Below are 27,714 nucleotides of genomic sequence, written 5' to 3'. Positions count from 1 at the left end.
ATTCATGGAGCAGGTAGGTCAGTGTCATTCAGTAGGTGCTGTAGCTGTTCACATGGTTTCGCCATATGAATATTATCTGATAATAGAAATGAAGGTTACAAAGGTGTTTTGCCAAGATGCTTAGGAGATTTCAAACTGCACATACCAGAAATTCTGGAGTATGTTAGAATAATGTTTCGACAGCACACAGCCTTTAGTCTTTTAACTATATCAAACCCCAGCTTGTGAAAATCATTTTTTGATAAAAATATTTACATATTAGGATAATGGTAAATTCCCAAAGACAACTTATATAAAGAAGAGACAGTAAATTGATGTCTATTCAACACCAAGTTCTATTTAATGTTTGCATGTATTAGACACCATACACTACTGGTCAGTCCAGACTAGGATAGGTGTATCTGCAAAACAGCTGCATGTAATAACTTGAGAAAAGGTGTGTTTTATTGTTTTTGAATTCAAGCTTTGACTCGTAAGAGGAAGAATGAGTTATTATGCATTAAGCTGCAACTAATAATTATTTCTTTTAATTACCGCACTCAATTCTACAAAATTCCAACAAGCCAAATATGTTTTCTAGGGTTCCTCTTACATTTCTTCTGTGTATGCTTTTATAACCCTATGATGTCATTCATGGTAGGAAGTTTCTGTTTGAGGCAAACTCACATCTGCAACCAATCTGGATAATTTGTTCACCAAAATATGGCGCAGCCAGCCAGTGTTCGCCTGCTGCAACAGTTAGATCCAAGGAAAATACTACCCGTCCTCAGCAGCACTAAAACAATGGCTTTGCTTTTTTGCCATTAAGCGCCACATGCATTGAAAGATCTCTACTGGTTAGTTTCAACAACAATTTAAATACTAAAGTGAGAGGATCCCCTTATGAATGGGCTCCATTTGCATAGAAAATGGATAACGTATGAGATTTTAAGGCCTGAGGCGTTCTCTGTTCACTATAGTTTATCTAATGGCATAAATATGTGTGCCTTGGTAGTGGAGGCTTGGTTTATCATGCACCAGCTGGTAACCTCAGGGGTAAATAACTTTATTTTAACACTTCAATCCTGTGTTTGTCTTCCTGTGGGACACGCTGGTCAAAAAGTGGAAAGTTTAATGGTCTCAGGATCGGATGGACAACTGATAGCTGGCTCTTCCTCAAAAGTAGTTCTGTTTATCATCTGTTAAAGATGCTCTGAGAAGGGAAATCTTTTGATGAAGAGAACTGGAAAAAGCTTTCGTTTGTTTGCTTGCATTCATCATTCCTTCATTCACTGGTCCCTTGACGTGGCATTCAAATGCCACTGTTGCCTGAACTTCAAAACAAACTTGGATTCAGTTTTCTCCCTGGATGAACATTTAAATACACAGCCTGTTTTGTAAATATTTGTCTCAAATGAATGTTTTCCCCATGTTCTTTTCTTATGTTTGATAATGTTACAATAACATGGCTAAACTGATTTACTCTCAGGTGCTGTTATAAACAGTAGGGGGCGCAAGAGTGGGTATTTCAAAGGTTTATTTCTTTTTTCCTATCGTGCATGACTGAGGATAACTGCTGAAAATGTCAAGAAATAACTGCCAGTTCTTTGTCCAGGTGTGCACAAAATAGCACTCTTGCCTCAGACAGGGTAATTCTTTATGTTTACATGAAGAGATCTTTAAAACAAAAAAGGAATGACTTTAAACGTTTAATTCCTTCACTGTCTACATTCCCCGTGTAATTCTAAAAGCTTCAGAAGTGCCTCAATCTTCCTGAAATCATGCATGGCTGAACATTTGAAATGAGCTCGCACATCACCCTCAGGCACTGATTCAAACTTGATTGGGGCAAGACAAGCTGCAAGTGCTTATTTATACAACTACGTCATTTGGAGGGTGTCCAAAGAGAGGAAAGGGACTGAAAAGAAGGAGAAAGGAGAAACTACAAAGTGAGAATTTCATTAACCACATTCTGTTAATGTAATAAGTTGATTCCAGGCTAATCAACAAGTTGTCTGATGCACATGTAGGCCTAGTGTGCATGGCATGTGTTAAAGAAACAGACTAGATAGGTTAGATGTTTGAGAGGTAGTGGGGGGAAAAAAATCAAAGGACTCCACCAACAATCTATATAATTATCATCATCTGCTGCTTTTCCTCCCTGGCAAAGAAACACTCCATCCATTTGTAGAAATCGCCTGAGGGAACGTTACATCAAAACTAATCATAACGATTAAAATCAGCTTCTCTGCGAGAGGGAGGCAATAGGCAAGTTGGAGGCAGGAAGAGTGAGGGTGTTGTAAAGGCAGAAAAAAATGATTTCTTTATTTGATTTTATAAAAACATAAACTCAACGAAGACTGAGGCACTGCTGCTGTGATCTCTTCCTTTGCTCGCAGTTTTATTCTGCAGATTGGTTTAGACTGGGGCAGAGACATGAGCTAATTGTATCCTGATCTTTGCCTTGAGGGGTTTCGGAGCCCTGGAGCAAGTATTCTCTGTATTTTGTTCTGTCTACCTTAGCCAAGCTATTGCATTTCTCACTGGTGTAGGAAGAGAAGCAGATCGTTGGCCAAATCGGAGGGAAAAGGTGCACAAAAAGATACTTTATGCCACTCTATGTTTCAGGTAAGCGGAGATTTATTTGGTTTGCTATTATTTCCGAGGCTGGATGGACTGGGACATTGAGGCGCAGCAGCTTTTACGCATGTGCCAAGCGATTCGAGTGGTACAGTTCTTAAAAATATTTAACCACTTCCTGGCTATTGTTCCTTAGTTACTGTACATATGTATACGGGTGACTACAATATACGAGGCTTTAGTGCATCTGATCTAAACGAACAGCGGATTAGACTAAGATCTTGTCGAGCAAACACTACTTATCCACCGTGTGAATCCGCTCCTGGCGCGTTTCACCTCCCAACACATCACCGTCTCCGTGCCGCTGTTGCGGTATAACTTGCTCTTAACTTACTCAAACCTGCGTTTGTCTCCTCCATAAAGATTTCTGAAGTCAGTTTTGTCGTGAGTTCTATTTCCTGGCTGCCCCAGATCTTCTGATGAAAGACGCCATTGTGGAGTAATTTTGCCGCAGGCGTTTTTCTTTTTCTGTAATACAGGGTGTACCTTTTAAACACGCCAATGCAGAACCTGAGGATTTTCCTTTAACTGAAACGGTAGCCGTGTCAAGAGAATCCTATTTTTGTAAACGAAGACAAAAACAGGAGTAAATTTTGCCCTTTCCTTTCCTATCTTGGCTCCGTGACCGCGCCGTGCGTAATCAACTCCAAGGTCCGGATGCAAATCGGCAAATATAGTTTACTAAGTAAGAATCTGGACCTATTTTATCTATGGGTCCATTTATTGTGTAAATAAACCTCTACTATTCTTTATAAAGTTTAAAGTTCAAAATTGTATATTATAAGCCAAGCAAAAACTGATTGCATATTCGGTTATTTCCACTGCGCTGAGAGGGATGAGACTTTAAAATATATTTATTAAGATTATAAACAAAATCCTCTAAGTTTAGATCACCTGTACTGAAAACCTATAGTTTCAGGGGGCGCCTGAACAAATGGGATGTTGAGATGTCAGGTCCGATCACTTGATGGCGCTGTGATAACAAAACTATACTGCCCTACTGTATGTACAGGATCTGTACATCTGTTTCCCAGTCAAATTGCACTTCAAAAAACAGACTCTGGTCTGGCAAAAGACAAATATTTATAAGACAAATCTGTAAGTCCACATCACATTTGTCACACTGCACCATCTGCTCTGACTTAGAGTTGCTTAACTTTAAGTGGAACTCCTGGGAGAGAAATACTGTTATTATATTTCATGTTATGGCTCTGCCACTCCCGTGCCCTGGGACACTTTGGTCTCTGCTAGTGAACATGCGCCACCGTCTCCAACAGCCTGGAGCAACACAGCGCTGATCAAACTTCCTTATCTGTGATGTCATGCTGATGTACTGCTACAGTAACTCCACAAAGAAGAGGCCTGCTGGTAATAGAACTGTGTCTTTCCCTTTGATGGGCCTATATGGTGTAGCATTACTATGATTTCAGACTTGGATATCAAATATGAAACTTTGCATCAGTTCTCCTTTTAGTCATTGTTAACAATGTGGCTGAAGTTCTATGACACTGCTGCTTCTGTGTATTCAAACTGAGATTGGATCATCCAGAGCCATCACAAGTTATTATTTCTCTTGTATGTCAGCTCTACTATGTAGATATTCTAATTTCACTTTAGGGAGCAGGTTTGTTTACTCTTGTAATGTTTTTATGTAGGTAACTTCTTCATTCTTTCATACCAAGCAGTTTTTACACTGAATATTTCTGCATTTGTTACCACAAACTTACAGAGTGACCTTTCTTACTGAGAACATCCATCCATCCATTATATATACCTGCTGGTTCCTATTCAGGGTCTTGGGGATCTGCTGGAGCTTTACTGAGAACATGATTTTAAGAAAAATGATCAGTTTGAAGTTGGGATTTGTTTGATTTGTTTGATGCAAAAATGAGACAATGTTGTACACATCCCTGTGATACCAGAACACTAAAAGTATATTTATAAAGTCCATACATTTTTAAAACACCAGAAAGCACCATCACTGCTGCAGTTTAAGATGTATATCACAAAAAGCGGGAGAAAAAATACCGATGATAACATCTTACGTTTTATTAAACTGTTTTTATTAGCAAATTACAGGTGTGCTTGGGCAATGTGAGTGGTCACTTTATAATGAGTAATGTCCATTTATAAATTACAAGGTGATACATACATGACCGGACAACAACCTTACATTATTTACCCCAGTCATTCTGTTATATGACAGTCACACTACCTGGTATTTTCCTGCTTCTATGGCTGCCAGTGACTGAAGTTAACCCATAGTCTGTAGTTGTCTGCGTGTGGACATTTGAAACAAATGGCCATGGGCTCCAGAGCAGAGACATCCCATCCAGATTATGTAAATACCAGTCTGCCTGCCTCGAACTGAATGTTAATGCTCTGATCTGAAATGCTAATTGTGTCTTGTGTGATATGTCGAAACACTGAAGAGCTGCATTGTGGGATAGAAAATTGAAAGCTAGTTTGTTGCTTATGCTGATCCCAACAGGCCCTTTGATTATTTCAATATCAGACAGATACTTGCATTTTTACCAACCCACACTAGCCTACTATACACTGAACAAGAGCTACAATGTTTCTTTCTTGATGTATAAAGGAAGATGTTAAAATGATGATTTTGCATAAAAGGCATGTAAGTGAAAAACCACAAGTGAAAAACAAAAGCTGTAACTGGAGCAGCCTATGTACTCCAGGCTTTGATGCACTCTGCATGTTTTAGATTTGTTTGTGCATACCGTGGTGCAACAAAATTACACAAGCTTGAAAAATGAGCAAACTCTCTAAACACGTATACGTTCCGTTTGTTTCAGAAAGGCTGGAACCTTTAGACACGTCAACAAACATTGTCGCATTTGTAGCATGGTGCTAAATGGGAAATGGCAACAGGTAGGAAAGGAGCTGGTGTGGAAGATCTGCAGTGCACGTGTAGATAAATCTGCATCAGCGGTCAGTTCTCTATCATGTTTACTGATGGTGATGCAGAGACCTTTGAACTTTCCTTGAGCTAAATAGGCAAATGACAGATAGAAGATGCGGACATCAGATCAAGAAAAAAACAATCTACAACACAATATCTTTACTTTCACCAACTCGGAATGATTTTGTGATATAAGCGCACATTCCGACAACCACCCACCCAACCACTCGTTCTCTTTCACTCACTCTTCTCTCTCCTCTGCAATTTTCCATAATGCCTTACAGATTTTACACTCAATCCACCTTTGCGATGACAAGGCTTTGAGGAAATCCAATTCCACCAAGCTGTTTTCAGAACTTACTCTCCACAGGCACACTCTCGTTTTTACACTCACTCACTCTCTCTCTCTCTCACACACACACACACACACACACACACCACCATCTCCACAAATTAGTCAGGGAACAAATTACCTGCATTCTGAGTGTGATCCCACGCACTTTGCCGGCTGCCTTACACAGGTCCCCTTTTGAAGAGCAGCCATGTGATTTCTCTCTCTTTTGCCCTGCAGGCCCCTTTGCCTTCTGCGAGGGATTCTGGAGTTGAATTTTAAAACTATGTATGGCTGCTGCCTGCGCTTATCAGCGCGTGCACAAGCGGCATGCAAATCAGACCAGGATCACACACCGCATTGGAGGCCTACACTCAAAGGCAAGCTTAATTGCTAATTGGGTATCTAGGTGTGAAACTCACACTGCCAATGAGAATCAGGAATGTGGATGTTTTAAGGCCAGTGGTTGAACTAATTAATTTTAATCTGAATGTTATTAAAAATTGTGGATTCCCTGCATTTTCTATGAAAAAACAGACCAGAAGAGTGCTGTGGCAGTACTTTGAACAGAAATTGGACATGTTGTGGTTTGGTTTTATATGATGTCATTAGCGTGGAGGTGTTGCAGTGCTGATGTGGTCATCGAGATAGTGTTTACACGCTGCAGTTAAAACACAGTAACTCAGACCTTTGTCAGACACAAAACCAATGGAATACTGATCAAAAGATGGGCTAATGGCTATAATGTGGCTTTGTGCACTTAAAGGACAGTTATATTTTATATTTATGTTGAAAAAAATGTTATTACCTCTCAACATATTCACTAACTGTGATTTTAGGCAACTAAAAATGCAACTGTTAGTGGTTTACTATGATTTACTGTCTTTATGTGGACAGGTTAAGGGGCATTTTGGTCCAGGAGCTTGGTTGAGTTTGTCACTGATTGAAATGTGGACTTCGTGGGACTGCTGTGTTGAATCAGGGTTTGACCTGCTAAACAAATGCTGCTGAACAATGGGTAGTAACATCCGGAGGAGGTGACGGAGCGCGGGAACATTACCACAAAAGGGCAAAGGCCAGCTGTGCCTGTGCAGGTCCAGATGTGCGCGTTGACCCGACTCGCATAAACGCACGATCACATTTTGTTAGGCAGGATTTGTTTTATTCTGAAAATGCGACACACATACCTGCCACTGAAGCAGCGACAGCCCAAAAGAGCCGCAGGCGCTACAATGCTAATGTTGTCGGGGGCTTTGACTTCTTCCAGCCATTGCAAAGAAGCTGCTCCGTGTGACAGCCACGGCGCCGCTCTGCCCCCGCTGTTCGCTCTCCCGCTTTTCACGCCTCTCCACATTTGGCAGGTGTGTTGGAAAAACTCGATCGCGTCCTATCTCTTAAACTTATAGTCTGAGCCGTAATGGACGAAACGGATATCATGGACTTAACGCATCAGAAAGCGAGAAAGCGACCGCGTCCAATCACTTCTGTGGATGAGTCCGTGCACGCTTCTCTCAAGCGGCTCCCGATCCGAGCAGCGGAGTGCAGGGAGCCCTCACTGATGTTCGCAGTCAGAGGAGAGCCTGTTCCCGCAGCATCGCTCAAGCAAAATGACCATTCGGTGACTTCCTCTCCAACCGCAGTGATGCCGGCGCAGGTAAACGCGTAAAGTGCTACACTGGCTGTGGAAAAGAGAGAAAAGACTGGAAGACTGAGGTCGACCGGTCACTTTTGCTGGAGGAGCGACCTGATACACTTCGCTTTTACTGAATGCACTGTGCCAATAGATTCTCTTCCTGCTAGTTTGTAAATTCAGAGTGCGCACTTATTGTCACGTTATTGCAATATCATGCGCGCACAGTCCTCTTGTTTAATGCTTTCCGGCTTTCATTTACCTTAAACCCATTTGAAGTGTTTCCCGAAAATCTTTGTAGTATCTAAATCTAGATCTAAATCTAGTCATCCTCAGCAGTATTTTCTCACATCTTCACTCAGGGTTTGAAACTTTTGGGTGTACAGTAATTCTCTTCAGAGAGCAGAAACTGTCTCCTAATGGTGTTTGTAGGTTAACAGGAGACAATTCTCCAAATCCTATTACAGTATTCAAATCAAGACTTGATTATTAAACGTTTCCAAGACTGTGAGATTGATGCTCCAAATTAATTTGGTTTTGGAGATTATGGCCCACAGGAGTGGATGCTTGTGCTTTGTGGCAACATTCAGGTCAAGGTCAGGCTGCTCTAACTCACAGAGAAAAAAAAAAAATCTTCCCTTTCACTCCTGGCTGTGGGATGTGTTACACTGTCGAAATATTTTGATTATTGAACTGTTACGATAATTAAACCCTCATGTGGTTTTTCTAATGGTTATCTTTTATGTGATAAATAGAATTGAAAGCATCTACTATAATGTGAACCTGCCTGTGTGATAGTATTTTCTCCATTCTGTTGTTTCAAACAGGATAATCGCTCCAGCATGTCCAGGCCCATGATCACACGGTCACCAGTGTCTCCCTTGAGTAACCAGGGCATCCCTACACCTGCACAGCTCACCAAGTCCAACGCCCCTGTGCACATCGATGTTGGTGGGCACATGTATACCAGCAGTCTCGCCACCTTAACAAAATTTCCAGAATCCCGGTGAGTCTGCTCTACTATGTATTTGTGTTTTAAATGTGTGATGGAGATAAAGTTTGTGTTTTTTTAGCCAGTAGCGAATGTGTGTGTGTAGAATTTTGCATTTATAAGGCGAAGAAATTGTGTTAGATTCTGGGTCTCACAGGGAGTTTAAGCCAGATGTTTTTGCCACCGTCAGAATTTCCTCACAGTTTAATGTCATCCTGTTTAATGTTTAATGTCATCCTGTGACATTAAACAGTCAAATGTCACATCACATCAAATCACACAAATACCTCATGGATGCGCTTTGTAGAAACACAGAGTTAATTTGAAATGTTTTCTACACATCACTTCTTTTCTCAGTTGCTTCAGGATTTAGCAGGTACTATGACAAAATGTCTCCTCTTTAAGTAAAAGCCCATAGTTATTTTGTGCAGTAAACAGTTTCTAGGAGTGCAGAATGCAGTGCATAGACAAAGCAACTTGGTTATTCTGACAGATGTCACAGCAGTAGTAAAGGCCCAAAGGGCATGAGGCCATCTGGAGGCTGGGAGGCCACACTGTCGCTCTGAGCTCAGGCCTTAGGGTGACTGGCACCCTGCCTGAGGCAACCAGCTACCAGCTGGCTTGGACCTATTCAGACCACCTCTGTTTTTAGTTTTTCCTTTCTTTTTCTTTCTTTCTGTTTGTCTGTTTTTCCTCATGTCTTTCTTTTTATGTGTTTTTCTTTCTGGCCGAGGCATGTATTGTGCTCGGTAATGTGTAGGCTAAACATCTGTGCGAAGGTGTGCAAAACATTTCAGAGCCTGAGAAAATTGTGTGAGTCACATCCTTTTGTACACTCTTGCTTCACTGTATCATTTTGGCCTCTCTTTTTTTCCATCCCTTCTCTCCCACTACACAGGGTGCAGGAAACTGAAACATAGTAGTACTCTAGAGAGTATATTTTTAATCATGTTATGAAACTTTCACATGGAGAATCAATAAATATGAGATTGTTAATCTTGACATGTTGCTCCCTTCCTTTCCTTTCTGCTGAACATGCCACCCCTCCCCACTCTTTGGGTAGAATTGGTCGTCTCTTTGATGGCACAGAGCCTATAGTCCTGGACAGCCTGAAGCAGCACTACTTCATTGACAGGGATGGACACATGTTCCGCTACATCCTCAACTTCCTCAGGACGTCCAAGCTCCTCATCCCAGACGACTTCAAAGTGAGTGGATGTCCATCCTAGAAACTGTAAAGTCCCATCAGCCAGTCAGCAGTCCTGCAACTTAGCACACACAATGAATGCTAAGGCTGTGGAATGCCTTTGGTTACTAGTCTCTCTTGAATTGCTGAAAATGGTTCCCATGCTTGAAACAAAATATGAGGGATCAATCCTAATGCATTTACTCATCACAAGATGCAATTTAATCCCTTCCAGCTAATAGTGGACAGAGATTCTTTGAGATATCTAAGACTAACAATAAGCTAAAGCCATAGAAATAAACTCTCTGGCACCGAATGACCACGTAGTATGCTTTCTGTTCTCGTGCCAAGTGTCCATCCAGGGTGAGTCTCACTGCATGCGACACATTAGCATTCCTTCTTTTTTACTCTTATGTGTCATTTAGTCAGTAATTACTTAACTTGCCCTGGGAGAAAACAAATAACCACATTATCTGATGGACTGTCCGCAGTGTGACTCAATCAGTGGAAAGTATGTCAGTTAAAATAAGCAAAGACAAAAGACAGTCTCAAGTTCAGATTGAGGCCACATTCACATTGGGTAGATTTTGAAAGGAGCATGAAAAAACTCCAGCGTGGTGCAATTTAGACCCTGCAGTCCTGCGGGTAAAGGATCTGCTCCTCTACCCCACACAACCCTGTGTTACTTGTCGTACTACATCTCCACTTTACGCCATATCTTTTGGAATTTTAGCTGAATGGTGTATTTGCAAGGGTTTACTGCTGATTTTTTGTAAAATTGTGGCTTTTAAACTTCTTTGTGTTTCTTTTCTGGTTTTGACAAAAAACATCTTAACCTTATTTCCTTATTCTGTTGTTGGTTATTCTGCTCTATAGTCGTCAGGTCTCAGTTCAGTCTACCTTAAAATCCAAGGCATAATGTTTTAATGCTTCTTGTGGAAACAACCTGTAAACTTTAAACCCTCACTGTGAGGGTGAGGTGGTAAATATTCTTCTGGTAGTTGTTGATTTATCAAAATTGTCATTAGACTAATATGAATCTACATCATATTTAAATGTGGCCCTGTTGAGTGAGCATTTGTTGGACATTTTTGCCTTTATTAGATAAGAGACAGAGTATCGCTGGCAGGAAATGGGAGAGAGATGGAGCCCCAACTCTAACCAGACATTGCAATTACATGGTCGACCTTAAAGCTCTGTAGGCCACCAGCAAGCCCCGAGCCTGTTCTTTAAAAATCAATTGGTATTGATGTTAAGACTGTTACTAGTTGCACTGGCACAATAAGTGGGCATAAACAGAGCAACAATATCCAGTAACAACATTTAAGATAAGATACAGTATTTTCTATGTTTCTATGTCAAAATTCCTCTTTTTTTTTATAAAGGCTGATGAACATATGTTTGTTTTAGCTGGATACAACACCTTTCTCCTGTCCCCTACAGGACTACAGTCTGCTGTATGAGGAAGCAAGATACTTCCAGCTGCAGCCCATGCTTGCAGAACTGGAACGCTGGCGCCAGGACCAGGAGCTGGGCCGTGTGTCCCGCCCCTGTGAGTGCTTGGTGGTGCGTGTCGCACCTGACTTGGGCGAGAGGATCACGCTCAGCGGCGATAAGGCCCTGATTGAAGACGTGTTTCCGGAGATTGGCGATGTCATGTGCAACTCCGTTAATGCTGGCTGGAACCATGACTCCACGCACGTCATCCGGTTCCCACTCAATGGGTACTGCCACCTTAACTCTGTCCAGGTAATTGTACCTTGTGGTAGCTGTTGGTGTGAGCATTTTAATATTCCTGAGCATTATTCAATAAGCCTAGACACTGAAAAAGTTAAAGTAACAGTTTCTATATTTTTCCATTCAGTTGTGTGCCTAAGTAAGTGACTGAGGTGATCATGTGTTCATTCAACTTCTTTTCATCTGCTGTTATAGTGTAGACTTCTAAAAGTCCCTGATGTCTGATTGCAAAATTTGATCTTTTTTAATCTAATCGAATCACAAGAACAGCCTGGCAGAAAAATATGCTCTTTGATGAGTTCATCAAAGCATCAAATCAGCAAACCATCATTACACAAGACAACCACCATCTTTACTTTTCTGTGATCTGATTAGAATAATGATTTCCACTTTGGTGGCGTAGCTGGTCAGATTCTGTAGTTTCTTCTTAAGTAACCCTTTGCCACACTTATAATGTGGTCCTCACATTATTCCCAATCGCATTCTGTCCTTCATGTGGATGAAAAATAGTTGCATTTGAAGTTAAGTGGTTTTGACTGTTTTAAACTTTTGATGTTAAGTGGGCATGTATATGCAAATGGTTGTCTGCCTGTACCCCTAGTGTGTCAGCCCATACTGGGGATCCTCTGAAGGATAGGCAGGATAGATAGGCATTATCAGCCTGCTGAAAGGATACAGTAAAGGGGCTAATTGTTGAATGCATCCCATCAAATGAAAGATTGACTGACACCTTGAATCATGATAGAGCATCACATGAATGTGCAAACTGTGGGGAAACTGGCTGACAGCAAAAGCAAGTGTGCAATTCAGGATGCAGTCAAACCCTTAAGACATGAGGAGATGATGCTTCTGATAAATGACCAAGCAAGATAGAGTTGGGCAGATCCATATGTACATGATGATGAGAAATTTTTTAAAGCTGTGCAGACTAGAGGTTGTTCTACATCAAAATAAATCAAAGTTATAAAAGTAGCTTTATCTAATAGGTTACTTTTTGTTGAGTAAAGACACCTCGAACTATTGTATTAATTAACACAGTTAAGGTGTTGGGAAGGTTGTATTTTCTTGGGAAGCAAGACTTTGACTTAAAGACTTTATTATACAAAGATGGATCTATAAATCCCTTAAGAACTAAAGGCCAGTGTACTCTTGACCAATTTCTGGCACATTAATATTATCTAGAAAGGATTTCATATTAATTCGAAGCTAAATTGTACTTGTAAAACTCAAACAAGTTTTTATAAAGAGAGCTGTTAAATTCAGAAAAAATAGTTAACATCTTTATTCTATATTCCTATATATTCTCCATGTTTTTGGCAATATTGTATTTCCCTGATTATATATTAATATTCCATTAATTCATTGATGGCAAAATCCTCAGATACTCATCAATAAATGGTTAAAGAGAGGCATATTTGAAAAGATTTCACAATGATTTGGACTGTGTCACCATCCAAGGAAGTCAAATCTCTATCTCCTTCCCAAAAACACACAAACAAACCCGTCTCTGAAGTGAGTGAGTCGTGGAGAACGAGAAAGAGAGTGAGCATGCTCCCTGGCAGGTTGTCCCCAGGCAGGGCCCATAATCCTGTTTGGTTATTAAAGCACGCCGGTGGTGGATGCTGTATCTGCAGCTAATGGAGGCAGGGCAGGGGTTTTGAGAAAAGGGGGGTTGGGGGGGCAGAGAGAGCTGCCAGCAGTAGGGGGACCTTTGTAGTTTTGGCGGAGGCTTGGGCCTGGGGGCTGGGGGAGAAATGGGGAGAGGGGGGTCTTGCTAAGCAACCAACACAGAGCCAAGTGGCAGAGAGAAAGCCTCACTGCTCCCTGGGGCCTCTTCGATGGAATGTGATCCTACAGCCCCCCTGGACACGTCTGTAGATGTCTGCAAGGCTGCGAGATCAGGAACAGCTACGCACACAAACACACATACACCAGTAAACAATGGAAATGAGGCAAAATGAGAGGATCTTGGTTTTGTGAAAGTCTCATCCAAATTCCAGTCAGGGGTTGTATGTTGCTGCAACTTACTCCCAATGCTGTTTCCAGTGCTGGACTTACCATTACAGTAACTTAGAAGTATATACCTAGAGGAGGGTCAGATGATTCACTGCTTTCCCACTTTGTAATAATAGACAAAAGGTTAGAGGGTAATGTTGTAGCACAAATTTTATGGTGGCTGGTGGATCTCCACAAATGATTTATCAGGCATCTTACCAGGTTGTAACTGACCATCAGAGACAAATGAGTAAGTGCTGCCCATCACTGGAGTGCTAATGAAGGGTGCTGGTGATGCTTTTCATCACTCTGACTGGTGTCCTGTATTACATCTGACAGTTTTCCTCTCTTTTTCTATTCCATCTTTTCCAGGTTCTAGAGCGTCTCCAACAACGTGGATTCGAGATTGCTGGCTCCTGCGGAGGAGGCGTGGACTCATCCCAATTTAGTGAGTACGTCCTGAGGAGGGAACTGAGGAGGACAAGTCAGCGAGGACCCAATTCAAACAGGATAAAGCAGGAGCAGCTGGACTAGAAACCTCCCAAGCAGTAGGAGGTGCTAGACTTTTCCATGGCAGCCAAACGCTCGATGCTGCAGAGCTCTGTGGACTCTGTTTTTCTTTGTTTTCTTGTTGATGTTTTTGTTTTCTTAAACTTGAGAACCATCTAGAGAATAAAAAAAGAGGTGCAACAGGAGATTTTTGCCATAAGAAGATACAAGACATTTGATAAGTTTGAGATTGCAAGGACATTTGTGATTGTCTAGCCCCCATAAACCAATTTAAAAAGGATTTATATCTTCTGGATCCCCAAAGTTTGTTTTAAAACTTGGAGCCTACATTAGGTTGAATATGATTTGTTGTTTAACCATATAAATTTAAATGGCTTTTATTGCTGAGTAGTATGTTGGATAGCTTCTCACCAGCGACTTGATTTAATTGTGTCACTGGCAAATTGGCTAAGCCTGTTTTTATCCCACATTGTAAAAAGGTCAGTAATGTGTTGCTAACAGTACAGAATGTCTCAGTTGTCTTAAACACTTAAGTTTCAACAAAGCATCCTTTTTCATGAACAACATGATGTTGAAAATTGTGATACCAATGAAGTGTTTTTTTTTTTTTTTTACTTTAATGGAAGTTATTTTATGCCATAAAACATAGCTGACGTTAGTATCATTCAAATTTGACACCACAGACCATTCTATTCACAGTAAAGAAAATCATTTAGTAAATTATTATGTCACATCTTTTGCATTATTTAATTGGATCATAATATTCCTGAGTCATGACTGTAAATCCTTTCATTGTATATGTGTTTGTGTTTTTTACATTGAATATTTTTAAAGCAGATTTGTTGCTTCAGACATGACTGAACAGATTTAAAGCGTATTGTACTACCCACTCCAAGATCATGTTTACTTGTAGCACATGTTGATATGAAGTTGAATATAAAGTATTTCTAAGATGACTGACCCACCTACGCTCCCTAGATTTGAGTAAAGAGGAATGTAGCAAAAATGTGAAATAAATCTCAACTAAAGTTGTCATGGTGTTTTGTTTGCTGTTTTTATTTTGCTGTAGGGACTGCTTTCACTTTTGCTACTATATGTCAGCCCAGTGTTGCACTTGAAGCACAGTGGTTAGATAGTAATTCCATCCATCCATCCGTCATCTACCACTTATCCTGGAACATTCGGGGTCGCCAGAGGCTGGAGCCAATCCCAAGTAGATAGTATTTTAGATAGTACATTTTAATTTACTTCACCTATTCTAACTCTTAAGATACTTTCTTGCATGCTAAACATGTCGAAAACAAGAGGCAAAATCTTTTACATTATGTAGTGGTTAAGATCTCTAAAACCAGAGAGCTAACGTTCACAAGACAATATTGTGCCTTGGAGGGTTTATGCCGGTGCATCAGTGACTACATGGGGCATTCTTTACTTAGTTATATTGAATAGAGCCGACTTCTCCACACAAGTGCTGTCAGTTGTGCTTCCACACATCCCTGCAGGGCCAAAATCCAAAGTGAAATCCCACACGGAGCCCTGTCGTCTTCTCTTCATCCCTTTTGGCAGAATCTCCACTTTCTTTGGCTATCTATGGTTTATGCTATATGTCTCCCTTTCAGGCCTTTTTGCCCTAGATTCCCTTTTGACTGACTGTTATTCTCATAGGCTAGAGGTGTAACTCTGTTGTGAGTGGTATACAGCAATGCTTTGCTCTCAATCATAAAATCAAAAATTTCTCTGCCTGCGTAAATAAGTATTCAGAGAGAAGGTATGAAACACATCGACTCTCAGCTAAAACTGTTTGACTGAATTAAACTCAGCATTCACTGACGGAGCATATTCTTAACTGAACTATGATAATACAGTATTAATTTTCAATTCACATCACATGTAGTTCATTTTTTAAAAAATTCTTTGTAAACAAAACACATTTAAAAGGGCATTTTCAAGAATTTGTTAAAATTCACAGGAATAGCTTGAGAATTGTGAATTGTGCTTACTTGCTTTCTTGTTGAAAGCAAAATGTAACAACATGGTATCACTCATCACTCTCATATCTATAAAATAACTATGATGCTACAGCCAACAGCTGATCTGATCAGAAACTCTTGAAACAGGGGGAAACTGTTAATCTGGCTTTGTCCCAAGGTACCAACATCCACCTATCAACACCTCTAAGGCTCAATAATAAGTGTGTACCAAACTAACCCAAACAAAAAGTGAAGAAAAAAGTGAGCAATTTCCAAAATATGAAATTATCCCTTTAATAAATACTATAAATAATAAATAAAAGAAAATATTGTCAAAGATTGGTGTAAAAGAGGGCATGAACACGTGCTTAGTTTAAAATTCAGCAGTACTTTTTATGCACCCTATGTGATTTTTAACTTTGTTACCTGTGGGGCAGCCTGAATATAATGAGACGCTGTCCAATCCCATCTCCTCTCACTTCCTGGATTCAGACTCACTTGAAACGGAATTAGAGATATCCTTTTCTCAAGACTGAGCCTGTTGGAGAAAAGATGAATAGCATTAAGAAACTGACTTCCAGTCCATTAGAGGACAGGGGTTTTGAGGAGAATAAAGTAATTTGAGATCCTCCTCTTCACTGTGCTCTGTCTCTGATCATGTCTCTTTCACTCACTTTCTCTCCAGTGATTATTTCCAGTCATCAAAAGGCAGAGTAGGGCCTGCAGAAATCTTTCCCTTTCTCCCCAGGCTCTGCTTACTCACCACTAGTGAAGGTCATTGGATGGACTCATTCACCTCATCTTCAAATCATCAGCCCTCACGGTGCTCAGTTCTACAGCCAAGTGCAAGCAGTGACTACTATTCGTAATGAATAACCTAACTAAATACACTTATTAGATGATATACTTTGTACTTTGGATCAAGTCTTCTTCTGTCTGCAGTTTTCTTTCTTTGTGTTGATCTGTAGGCAATATTTTTGTACTGTAGGTGCCTCCTACCTTTATTGAAAAAGCCTCTTGGCCATTTTATGCCAGCAAGATAATTATAAATGTTACCTTTGGCAAAAAAGCAAAACACAACTCCCACATCTCTCCCTTGCCATTGCTCTCTCTTTCTCTCTCTCGCTCTCTCTCTCTTTCCTTTTTTCTCTCTCTCTATCCTCTCCTCCCCCACCCTCAGCCGCAGGAGCTGATTTCAAATTTTCAAAGATATCTCATAGTGAGGCCATGAGATTGAAGGCTCATAAATACCTTTATTATAATATAATGGCCACATATTTCTAGTCATTATTTCTAGTGGGAAAATTAGTTCATCTCTGTGATGAATGCCTCCACAGTCTTTGGTGCTCTAAATGTTCTTACATGGACAATCGCCAGTAGGATAATATTTCAGTGGACACTCACTAGTGGTATAATATATCACAGTGGTGTTGGTTGAGTTATAGAAATACACGTCTAGCTCAGCGCCTGTACTGACAGGTTCTTGAGCTTCAACTTGTTTGAGAAGCATGTTGCATGCAAAGAAATCCTTGTTACTTTTGTTTCTGAGGTACCATTTGAACATATGATCCCTAATAATCCCAAATTTTCTATTTTGTAAGAGCCCAAGGCAACTTGTATAATGGCATTTATTTATTTATGTATTTTTTAGCATACTATAGTTTGTTTGACTCCTTAAGAATAGTTTTTAATATCCCAGGATACTCCGGTGAGTTATTATTACACTTCCATTGGGAGAGTTGGGAGATTTGTGAGAATTTTTTCATTCATACAGGACAGCCTGAGATATTCTGATTGAATTCCCCAAAATGAGTCCAGCTACTCATGAATCCTCCAATTCCCATAGTGCAACTTGATAGTGTCTTTTGTTAGACACCCCCTGTCAAACTCCACACTTCAAGTGTATAACAACAGCTTTCTGTTAAGACTTACAGCCACGCTGCAGATCTGTGAGGGTGTCCTTAATGCTAATGATAATGATAACTAATGTGATGATGTTAAGCAGGTATAATGTAGAGCATGCTCACTAGTTAGCTGTTTCAGCATGCTATTGTTATTGTTAATAAAATAAGATTTTGACTTGATGGTGTACAGAAAATTTAAGGAACTGAGAGAATGATAAAAATTAATCCTGAGAGGGACATAAACGCCTCTGCTAGAATTTCATGGCAACCCATTCAACTGTTGTTCTGAATTCACTCAAAAACCAAGCAGGCACTGGAGAAGACAAAAGAGGTCTGGCATACCCTTGTCTGAGAGGATATATTGTTTGAGAACCATTAATGACTGCACAACATTTTTTGCCAATCCATCCACAGGGGATAAGTGGAAATTATTGAGTTGCTGGTGGCTTTAGAGGAAAAGTCAGGTGACCACCAAACGCTCTAGAAAGCATCCTACAGGCACCAAGTATCTCTATATCAAAAGTTGTAGTAGAGAGTTTTCATTAAAAAACAAAAACGCCAACATGCTGGTGGCACGACAAGGGTTCATTCTCTGAGGACCATGAATGTGCAAAATTTTACTGGCATTGGAGTCATGGAGTCATGCTGCTAACATGGCTAAAAATCTGTAGGCCTCAAGTTCAAGCTGCAACTACTCAAGAGATGTCGCTTAAATAAATTTGTCAGGCTTGACAAAGCTTCTCTAGAGACAATATACAAATGTTCTATTAGGCTTTGTAGTGCTCTCTGACATGTAAAATCAGTAAATTTCCCCTTGAATAAAATAGGAAGTGAAAAAGAATCTTACTAGTTACTTAAAATAATGCCTTCTATCAGTTATCCATTGTTAAAATTAAAGGTTTCATCTGAATAATTAATAAAGGTCCTGGGAGTACATATTCCACTGGTTTTGCACAGTGATATATATCCTGTGCCATGCTACAGAAGGACGACACCATCATACCTTATGGTGCCTGGGCTGTAATATGTGACAGTGCTCCAAGTGGAGGATTTGCGGTAGTGTTCCACAACATGCCTCACTTTCCATTGTTTATTTATCAGTCAGGCCTTGAGTTATGGTGTGCTTGCAGTGAGGAATTTTAGACCGGACTATGGTCGCTTCAGGCCCCTTGGCATACACTGTACAGTGAGAGGGAATCATTTATATTCTACTCCGGAGGTAACAGAAGAACATGAGATTGGGAAACAGCTCAAACACCACTCTGCTTGTGAGGCTTAAGGCACAGAAAAGTCAAGCTGTTTTTCGGGAGGCTGCAGAACATATTCAAGCAAGTTCTGTTTTTCTTTTCTATTTTTTAAAATAGTTTCTACAAAAATCTCCTAATATATATGCTGCACTAGGCTATAGCTTATTGGTCACACATTTTATACTGAAGCTATATGGCTTGGTGAAGATGTGATGGAATGCTGGCTATTGCAAAATTTTCAGCACCAGTGAAATCTGACCAGTGAAGCTGCCTGTAAATGTTATAGGTGCCACATACTAACCTGTACTGAAAAAGCCTTGAGGGCGTTTTAACCCACTGAGGTAATTGCAAATGTATCCTTTGGCAAAAACATAAGCGAACTTGCCCCTTCCTTAGCTCCTTTTTCTTTTCTCTTTCTCTCTCCCTCTCTTTGTTGAGAATTAATAAAGGCTACCTAGTGTTGATTAAAAGGTCTCAACTGTACTGTATTGCTCACCAGTAGCACCCCTCCCTGCACCAACCTTTCACATGGGTAGACCTGCATGTTAGGAGTGCTCTAATGATTCTGGAGCTTGCCATTCGAGGGCCACCCATCCATCATAGCGGTAAGGGCCAGCGGCTTTATTATAATACAGAGGACAGATGTGCTCTGAGGCTATGTGGGACACAATAGAGGTCTTTCAACAGACCTATAAATACATGATCTGTCAGAGTTGCTGTCCTGAGGGCGCTCTCAGCCAGGCTCTAGCCCTCCGGTTGGCCATCACTTATGCTAAGATATGCGCCAGCCCCCGGGCTAAGGCTAAGGCTCAGTTCATTTCAGCCCCTCATCAACCACCACATTCTACCTCCAGCCATGAGAATAAATAAGAACAAGATGAAAAAAGTGATTCATTATGATGGAGAGCAAAACCTTAACAAAACAAACAAATGGAGGGAGTGAAAACAAACAGTGATAGTCTACTATTGACTCTTTGGCAGAAGCTTCTGACAAGCTGTTTATGAACCATGAGAGGATTTTGATCAAACAGCACACAACAATATGGGGGAAAAGGCTGATGATGTGTATTTGTTTTGTTGTATCACTAATATAAACAACTATATTCAAATTATGACAAAAAAACACTGCACATGCATTAAATAAAAGACATGTCAAGTGGATCGGTGTCATTTCAGAGGGAGACATAAAGCATCATGGTTTTCATCAGTGTTTCCTCCAGTATTATGTTTTTGTAAGTATATTTGAAGTGATATATGCTGTTCCTCCACCTCCTGCTCCTCTCCTCACCTTATCTCAGGTGAGAATCTCCTTTCACCGTTGCCTCCAAGCCAAGATCAACAATCTGGGAGTTGGGTGTGTTCTTTTGGAGATTAGTGTGGATGGAGGCTGTTGCATGTATAAGAATAATAAACAGGTGAACACTTTAACTCTGCATAATTCTTTATCTCTCTACCACCTTAATGTATTAAAATCATATTCTTCCTAGGGGCAGAAAACCAGCAGCAGATTATGTCCAGGGTATGGTGAGTGGAAATCCAATGACAAATCCCACCACTCTCACAACAATGATCACCTGGGCAAGAAGTTGCTATTTTACATGCTTTCACCAAATCCTGACATTTAAGGTTATTGATAATATGACTGGTGATGTGGTAATGCCATGTTTACACTGGAACACACTTTGCTGTATCTGCAAACAACACCTTACTCCAAACATATGTTCATGCACACACCCCCTAAGTTTTTCCTGTTCCCATCCAGGGGATACCTACTCCACCAGCCCCCTGTTTTGAGTACTCCAAGGGTTATTCTGTTCCCCTTGACAACCAAGCCAGGTTTATAATGGCTGGTGTTCACAGCTTTAGATTTTAGTGCCCCCCCCCTTTGCACACACATGCACACAACAACGCCCCCTGCACCAGTCTCATCCACCCCCCAGCACTCCCTCCCCGACTCACTCTTCTTCTTCTTCTTCTTCTTCTTTCCCCAGATCTCTCTTTGCCACAGCTGCTGCCTCCTGGCCTTGCCCAGAGGCTTCAGGAGGCTTCCCAGCTCCCTCTCCTTACCCCTGCAGCCAAGAAGGAAAAGCAGGCAAAGGAGGAAAATAAAACTTCAGGCATACCACGCAAGGCCATCTGGGTAATCTTGTTCAAAAGGCTTGAGGTGATAGCTGCAATTTACACAGGCAGAAAAAAAAAAAAAAAAAAAAAAAAAAGAACAGACCTCATTTCCATACCTACTAGCCTCAAGGAGATGAAATTGAATAAACTAAGAATTAGAAAAGAATTACAGTAAAACCAATACGGAATATTCAACATTAGTTCGTTTTGTCCTTGCAACACCCCCATCCTCACACATACATTTCCTTGTTTCCTAAGAAAGAGAACAGTTCAGCTGACATGAAGGTGCCACGGACAACTAACAAGAAAACGAGCGTCCACACTCACATGCACGCATACACCAACACAGCTCCCCTCAAATAAACGTGCAGACACACACAGCCGAGGGGAGAAACAATATTTGTGATGAAAGCAAATCAAACTGAAATCCAACATGTTAAAGTCAAGTTGATTAGTGTGAAAATGTAACAGCATCTTCAACTGGCATATCCCACAGTCATAAAGATATGTTAATTTGCAACTTAATGGCTGAAAGCATAATTTTGCTTATATAAACCTTGAAACATGCTGCATTTCTTAAATGTGCCTTAATTTAATGAAGTAAACAGCACCACAAAACAATAAATGCCCCAATTAAAGAACAGCCATGAAGAGAAGTGTCTATTTCCCATTTTGCCCCTGCAGACATATGTACTCAAGCGTGTCTGTGCATTTACCCACACACAGAAGCATATGTATTTGTGCAACTCATAAACATCATGCCTTCATCTTTCATTTTAGCATATGTGCCATGTTGTTTAAGATGTAGGTTATCTGGTGTGAGAACCAGTCTACATGGATAAGGCAGTATCACTGCATATTCAGGCATGTGCATGTGCTTGAGGGGTAGGAGTATGTGTGTTTCCATGCCGCAGCATGTGTAATTGTATGGTAGTGTATGTCTGTGGTGGTGGTGTTACTGCATTATCAGTACATAATGTAGTCAAGGTTACAATTTGCAAATGTGCGGTGTTATATGAACATATTGTGCATTAAAGGCAGAATGTGCCATCCTCTTTTCTTCCTTCTTTCTTTGCCTGCCCCTGTGTCTGTATGTCATCTGGCCTGCTTCGCACCCCTGGGGGGCATATCCCATCAGGCTCGCTGTGCTCCAATGTGTCCCGACAGACCTGATGTGATCTGAGTGGCTGACGGGTTTGTCCCTGCTGCCCACTGTCTTTTCTTTTCCTTACTTCACTCACACATGTGCCTAAGAAACATACAACCTGATGCAGGCTGACTGGAGTTTGCACCTAATCTAGAAAGCTTCCAATTGGTACATGTGTAATTATCTAGTCTAAAATATCTTCAGCATGCAGATGTCATGCTTCATACCTCACAAGAATAATCATGGGTTTAATCTTGAGTTTCACTTTCGCCATGGATAATTCAAGTGTGGAACATCATTGCGTGCTTCACTTCTACTTTTAGTATCCATTTGAATGAGTGCGTAAATGTGAATGTTCAATTATGAAACCCCGCTGGAGAGAAACAATGCCCTCTTGGTTCAGTAGCCATCTTACACACACATACACACACACACGAGCCTGAGGGGATGCAGAAAAAGTGGGGGTTGGATACCATAAGACGAGGGCATGAAACTGGGGCTTAGAGACAGAGATATACCAACTGGAACCTTCTACCTACAGGGTGTGTTTGTGTGTGTATCTCTGTGTGCGTCTGCTTGCATCCTTGTGTTAACACAAACTCACACATATGGAGGAAGCAAGTGTCATACTGAGGAAGAGAGAATGCTGCATTGGGGGGAATACAGTCTGTGGAGGCTGTGTGTATGTGTGTATGTGTGTGTGTGAATATAATCTAATTGCTTACTAGTGGAGGACAAAATTGTTCTGCCTGCAGGTATAAGCATGGGTGGTGCTGATGAGAACTGGTCTGATATCTCAATCCACCAATCAGCTATGCAGGGCCACCAACACAGCCTACCTCTTAAAATCATCTTCTTTATGTACTAATATTGTGTCTATGACCATAACATTTTTGGTTTAAAGTCACCATTGAAATACAACAGCAAGAGGGAGCATCAGGAATTTAACCTTTAATTAAAAAAAAAAGATCAAGGGGACTTTTATTGATATTTTTCTGCACACTTCAGGCATAGAGGCATAATGCCCCAAGTCCACAGTAATGTTTTTTTTTTTTTTTGATCAATGATTAACTACCTTAGACCTTAGATCAGCTTTAGGTGCTCTTCCTAAGCTAGTTTGTCTTGTGGCTAAAATGAACCACAACATGGAGGAAATGGCTTAGGGAGGACGGTGACGAAGCAATGTTATTATCCTGCTTGTGACCATTCAAGCAGCACAGCTCAAGTTTTTTTGCTTGAACTCAAGGTAAAAGTCCAACCAGACAGGTGCTTTCTATCACTAATTTGCTCTCAGTGACTATTGTAGAAATGATGGATGGTTTGCTTAGTTTTACTGTAGTGCTCAAACTTTTTCCACATGAATAATATTGTAGCTGTACCGCTTTAAGATGACACATAAGGTTGGCCATTTCTGACATGATGTTTTGACACTGTCGACTCGGAAAATTCTTCCTTCGAAAGCCCAAGGACATAACCGCCATTTTGGGGGGGCACATGTGACCCTTACACTGTCTGTGATCATTCCAACTGACTCGCCGACAGGAGGGGAGGGGTTGCAGGAGGCCAGGCAGGTCAGGAGTCACTCAAGTCATGTGACGACCTCAGGGCGTTGTTGGGAGTGACAGGGAGACCAAGAAGCAGAACTGTGGTGTAGCAAGCCCACGGGTAAAAAAGAGGTCAGTGGCCACAGGAAGTAATGCAAAAGTGCCCAGAGCTGCTGTCCTTAATGAGAGCACATCCCCTGGGGTGTATATCACATCAACCTAACTGCCACATGAAAAACACCAATCTATATAGAGTGCTGCAGGCACAGGAGAGCAGCCATTTTCATGGTTCATTCCCTAAGCCAGGAGCCATCTTGTGAGGTAAACAAACCCAAGCACAAAGATGTGCACCTTGGTACAGGGCCGTTGTTGTTCCATCACTCACACACATTGTGCTCTATGAGTCCTTGTTTGTTTGGTTTGAAAGATCTTGACTGCTTGAGTCTCAACAGGAGCCTCTCCTAAGCATTGTAAATTGATTTATTAATAAAGTTTGTGTGCTGCTGAGGAACAGAGGCTAATAAAATAAGAGCCCTATAGGGTGAGTGGGAGAAATACATTTGAAAATAAACTTTGAGTAACTCATTAGATTAAGAAAATTATAAGAATAATAACCCTGAGCACTGCCTGGGGAGGGAAATCTCATTAACAGGTTTTTCGATTCCTCCTTTCAATACATTTGTTAAAAGTGCCAGGGAGTGTTCAATTATCACCCGCCCTCTCACCTCCAAGACATAGGGTGACAAGAAACCCCAGAGAAACCTGCAGGGCCAGGGAGGGGCCATGCACACAAGAACGTGCACGCATACTCTGCACTCATAAGCACACACAGTTTCACTTCATTCCTCCTGATTAATGGGTTTCCTGACCATTTGTTTAATACTGTCAACAAACAAGAGAGCTGCAGGGCTACATAGGCAACACAATACTACCCTTGAATGAAACACACACGTATATTCTCAGGTTTATGTATGTCCAACTGTTCGCATCTAAAAGCAGAAGCTTTTTCCTATTGAGTCTTTTACAAAAAAATATTTCTGACATTCTAAAGAAAACACTTTCATCCAGCTGGGTTCGATAAGAGCAACCAAAAGCCGCACCTATTTTTTTTTTTTCTTTCATGTGTTTCCAATCTTTGTATTGGCCTTTGGGCTACACCCTCAAGGCAGGGGGTTTGGAAGGCTATGTTTGCTCTGGAACCATTTACCATACCTCCTCCTTCTCAAGACATGGCAGAGTGCCTGAGGGGTTTGCAACTCACCCCACCTGTAGTGCTGTCCCCACCCACAGCGCCCCCACACTCACACTGATACACGCCCCTGGTGGCAGTCACCAACGCTCTGCAGCATTGGTTTGTGCCTTTCAGGCCTCCAGCTCCAGCAACTGCTTGGACAGACATCACACTCTGGAGCACAAGATTCACTAGTTTTACGTCTCATACACCACTTTGCATGGCACAAAGCTGGTCAATTGAAACTTGAGAACATATGTTATAGCAATGTCCATCACCAATTACAAGCTAGATATTTAAAACTAGAGGTGAAATGCTAGGTAAGAAGAAAGGTGAACTGTCTGCTCTATGTGAAAACTGTATCATTTCCATGATTATTTCTGGTACCAACTGGCTAACAGTTACCTTCACCAGAGCAACACCTGGAGCTAACACATCTTGCCAGCTGATATTCCTTAAAATAACATCTAAGAACCATGCAGAAAAGGCATAAAATGGACTTGTAATAACTAAAAAAAAGCTAATTAAAAAGTAAGTTTTATGTTGAACCATATGTGGTTCAGTCTATGAATGCCATATTCTGAATGTCTTGTACAATAAATAAACAACTTATGTTGCGTATTAGAAAAAAGAATAATTACAATTGTTTATACTGTTACATCAGTTAAAATACAAATTCATTTCTAAAAAATGTGAATTGGATACATTATACTGCTTTTGACAGTTTGACTGATGTGTTTTATGTGTGAATTACTTTGCGTCTGATCCAAACAAAACTACTCAAATGGAAGCTGTTGTGGAGTTGAGAATATGTGGTGTTTTCAAAGCCATGAACCTCTAGAAAGGGCAGATCGGCCATTCTGTCCTCAGGTAAGACTTGAATTGTGATATACGAATGCAGATCAAATAAAAACCTCTAGGAAAAAAATAGGAATGTTCCTATGTTGAAGAATGTGATTAAATAAAACATTGTAGACAAAGATATATGATGGCTATTTGGTATATTTACACTCTGTGGGTTTATGCATCTGCTTGTATGTAAAGAGGCAAGATGATTTGTAGATAAGAAAAATATATAAAAAAAAGAAAATCTTTTAGCTGGAGGCAAAAGAGAAGTCATTTCTTTTCTAGCCCTCCAGCAACAAACCTGGCATCATTCATTTCCATTTCTCTGTTGCCTACGCAACTGTTGAAACTGCAGCATATGCTTGGCTTGTTTCATTTTATATCCAATGGTTATAAAAAAATGGCATTTAGTGTGACAGAGGGAAGGGGAATAAGTAAAAAAAAAAAATCAATCCTTTGAAAATGGATTTCCATCAGGGCTACAGTGTCTGATGTGGTGGTGAGTTAAAGAACAAGGGCATTCTGTAGCATTGATGCAAAGTGCCAGACCAAACTAAGACTAGACAATGTCATCCAACTAAAAGCTGCAGCGACAATATTTTCAGACAGGCAGTGGCAGCCAAACATCTGCCACCTATTAACAAATAAACTATTTTTGACCTGTAGATGTAGTTTCTTTCCTAGTTAGCATTTTGACTTGTTTTGGTAGGAAAGGCATAATTCTTATTAATAACATTAATGATGGTTCTGTTCTATTCAGACATTGTGCCAGAGTTAGCCGTGACAGTAAGCCAGCATGAGCAAACAGGACCCTGAAACTGAAGAAACTTGAAATAGAATATTCTAAAGGGAACACATTCGATAGCCTTCGAAAGCTAATGTGACACAACCCTAAATTGTTTAGTTTAGTTTATTCCATATAAATGGAAAAACAAACAAAAACAGCAGCTATAAAACAAGTTAAAAGTTAAAAGCTTTAACGCTTTTTGCTTGTAGATGGTGCGAGTTAAACAACTCCCTCTGGTGGAGAATCTACAGCATGCAATATGTGAATATGACTGTGAGTTTTTTTGATTGTTTGTATGATTGTCAGAACTGTTAAAAAAAAACAGATCTGACAAAGCAGTGTTGCTCGCAACTATTTATGCCCTGTTTAAAAATAAGGATGTGTTGTATAGCATATAAGGTAAATATCAAAACACTAAACCAAAGTGAGTAATGGTGCATTCATGTTAGAATGTAGAGCAAAAAAACACAGGCATCCACATACACACACACAAGCACAGTCAAAGTTTTAGTGCTTAGTTTTGATTCAGCTCTTCATTAGCCACAGGGCCCAACTCCGGTTAGCTCCAGTATTAGGCTCAATTAGAACAAGATCCAATTAGAGGGCTCCTTTCCCCTGGGGCAAGGAGAGGCAGGAAATGGAGACTGAGAAATGTATAAGTCGACAACATGCGGACACAGCCAACATAAACAAACTTACTTTGTTGATCTCTGCTGTTGCTACGCAGGAGTCCTCTGGGAGTTAAAACCCTGCTAGTCTAAGCTATGAGATAAAACAAAATAAAAAAAAAAAAAAGCCCTGCAGCAAAACATGAACTCTGTGAACACAAGGGCTCCGACACCATGAAGGGAACGTCTGGGCCCAGAAAATGAAAAGCCCACAGGCGTTTTCCATTTACAGCTAAAAATCCAGCACTAGCTCCTAGCCAGGGTTAGTATCAGACTCTCAAAATGAACACTTACACTATGGGGGGAACAAATGAGTAGCTTTCTATTGTC

The 27,714-nt window shown here is 40.7% G+C and overlaps 1 protein-coding gene and 1 long non-coding RNA gene across 5 annotated transcripts; one reads left to right on the top strand and one right to left on the bottom strand.

Moving 5' to 3' along the window:
- On the top strand, window positions 1-14,954 carry kctd1 (potassium channel tetramerization domain containing 1). Of its 3 annotated transcripts, none has more exons than XM_026314458.1 (5): window positions 1-13; window positions 8,328-8,506; window positions 9,555-9,699; window positions 11,121-11,426; window positions 13,782-14,954. In XM_026314458.1, the coding sequence occupies exons 1-5, from the start codon at window positions 5-7 to the stop codon at window positions 13,941-13,943; spliced, it is 801 nt and encodes a 266-aa protein (XP_026170243.1). In that variant the 5' UTR covers window positions 1-4; the 3' UTR covers window positions 13,944-14,954. The 3 variants fall into 3 exon arrangements, with proteins under 3 accessions (XP_026170243.1, XP_026170242.1, XP_026170241.1); XM_026314457.1 differs by lacking the exon at window positions 1-13 and adding an exon at window positions 2,266-2,607; XM_026314456.1 differs by lacking the exon at window positions 1-13 and adding an exon at window positions 6,906-7,524.
- LOC113134891 (uncharacterized) lies at window positions 13,953-27,502 on the bottom strand. Of its 2 annotated transcripts, none has more exons than XR_003296101.1 (3): window positions 27,416-27,502; window positions 16,316-16,427; window positions 13,953-14,074 (listed from the first exon to the last, which is right to left on the bottom strand). It is a non-coding gene; the product is annotated as an uncharacterized LOC113134891 (long non-coding RNA). The 2 variants fall into 2 exon arrangements; XR_003296102.1 differs by lacking the exon at window positions 27,416-27,502 and adding an exon at window positions 20,329-20,376.
- Window positions 27,503-27,714: the final 212 nt, after the last annotated feature.

The sequence above is a fragment of the Mastacembelus armatus genome, chromosome 17, assembly GCF_900324485.2.
Source record: "Mastacembelus armatus chromosome 17, fMasArm1.2, whole genome shotgun sequence".
NCBI lineage: Eukaryota > Metazoa > Chordata > Actinopteri > Synbranchiformes > Mastacembelidae > Mastacembelus > Mastacembelus armatus.
Note: the sequence above shows the minus strand (reverse complement) of the source record. Positions and strands in the feature narration are given on the sequence as shown.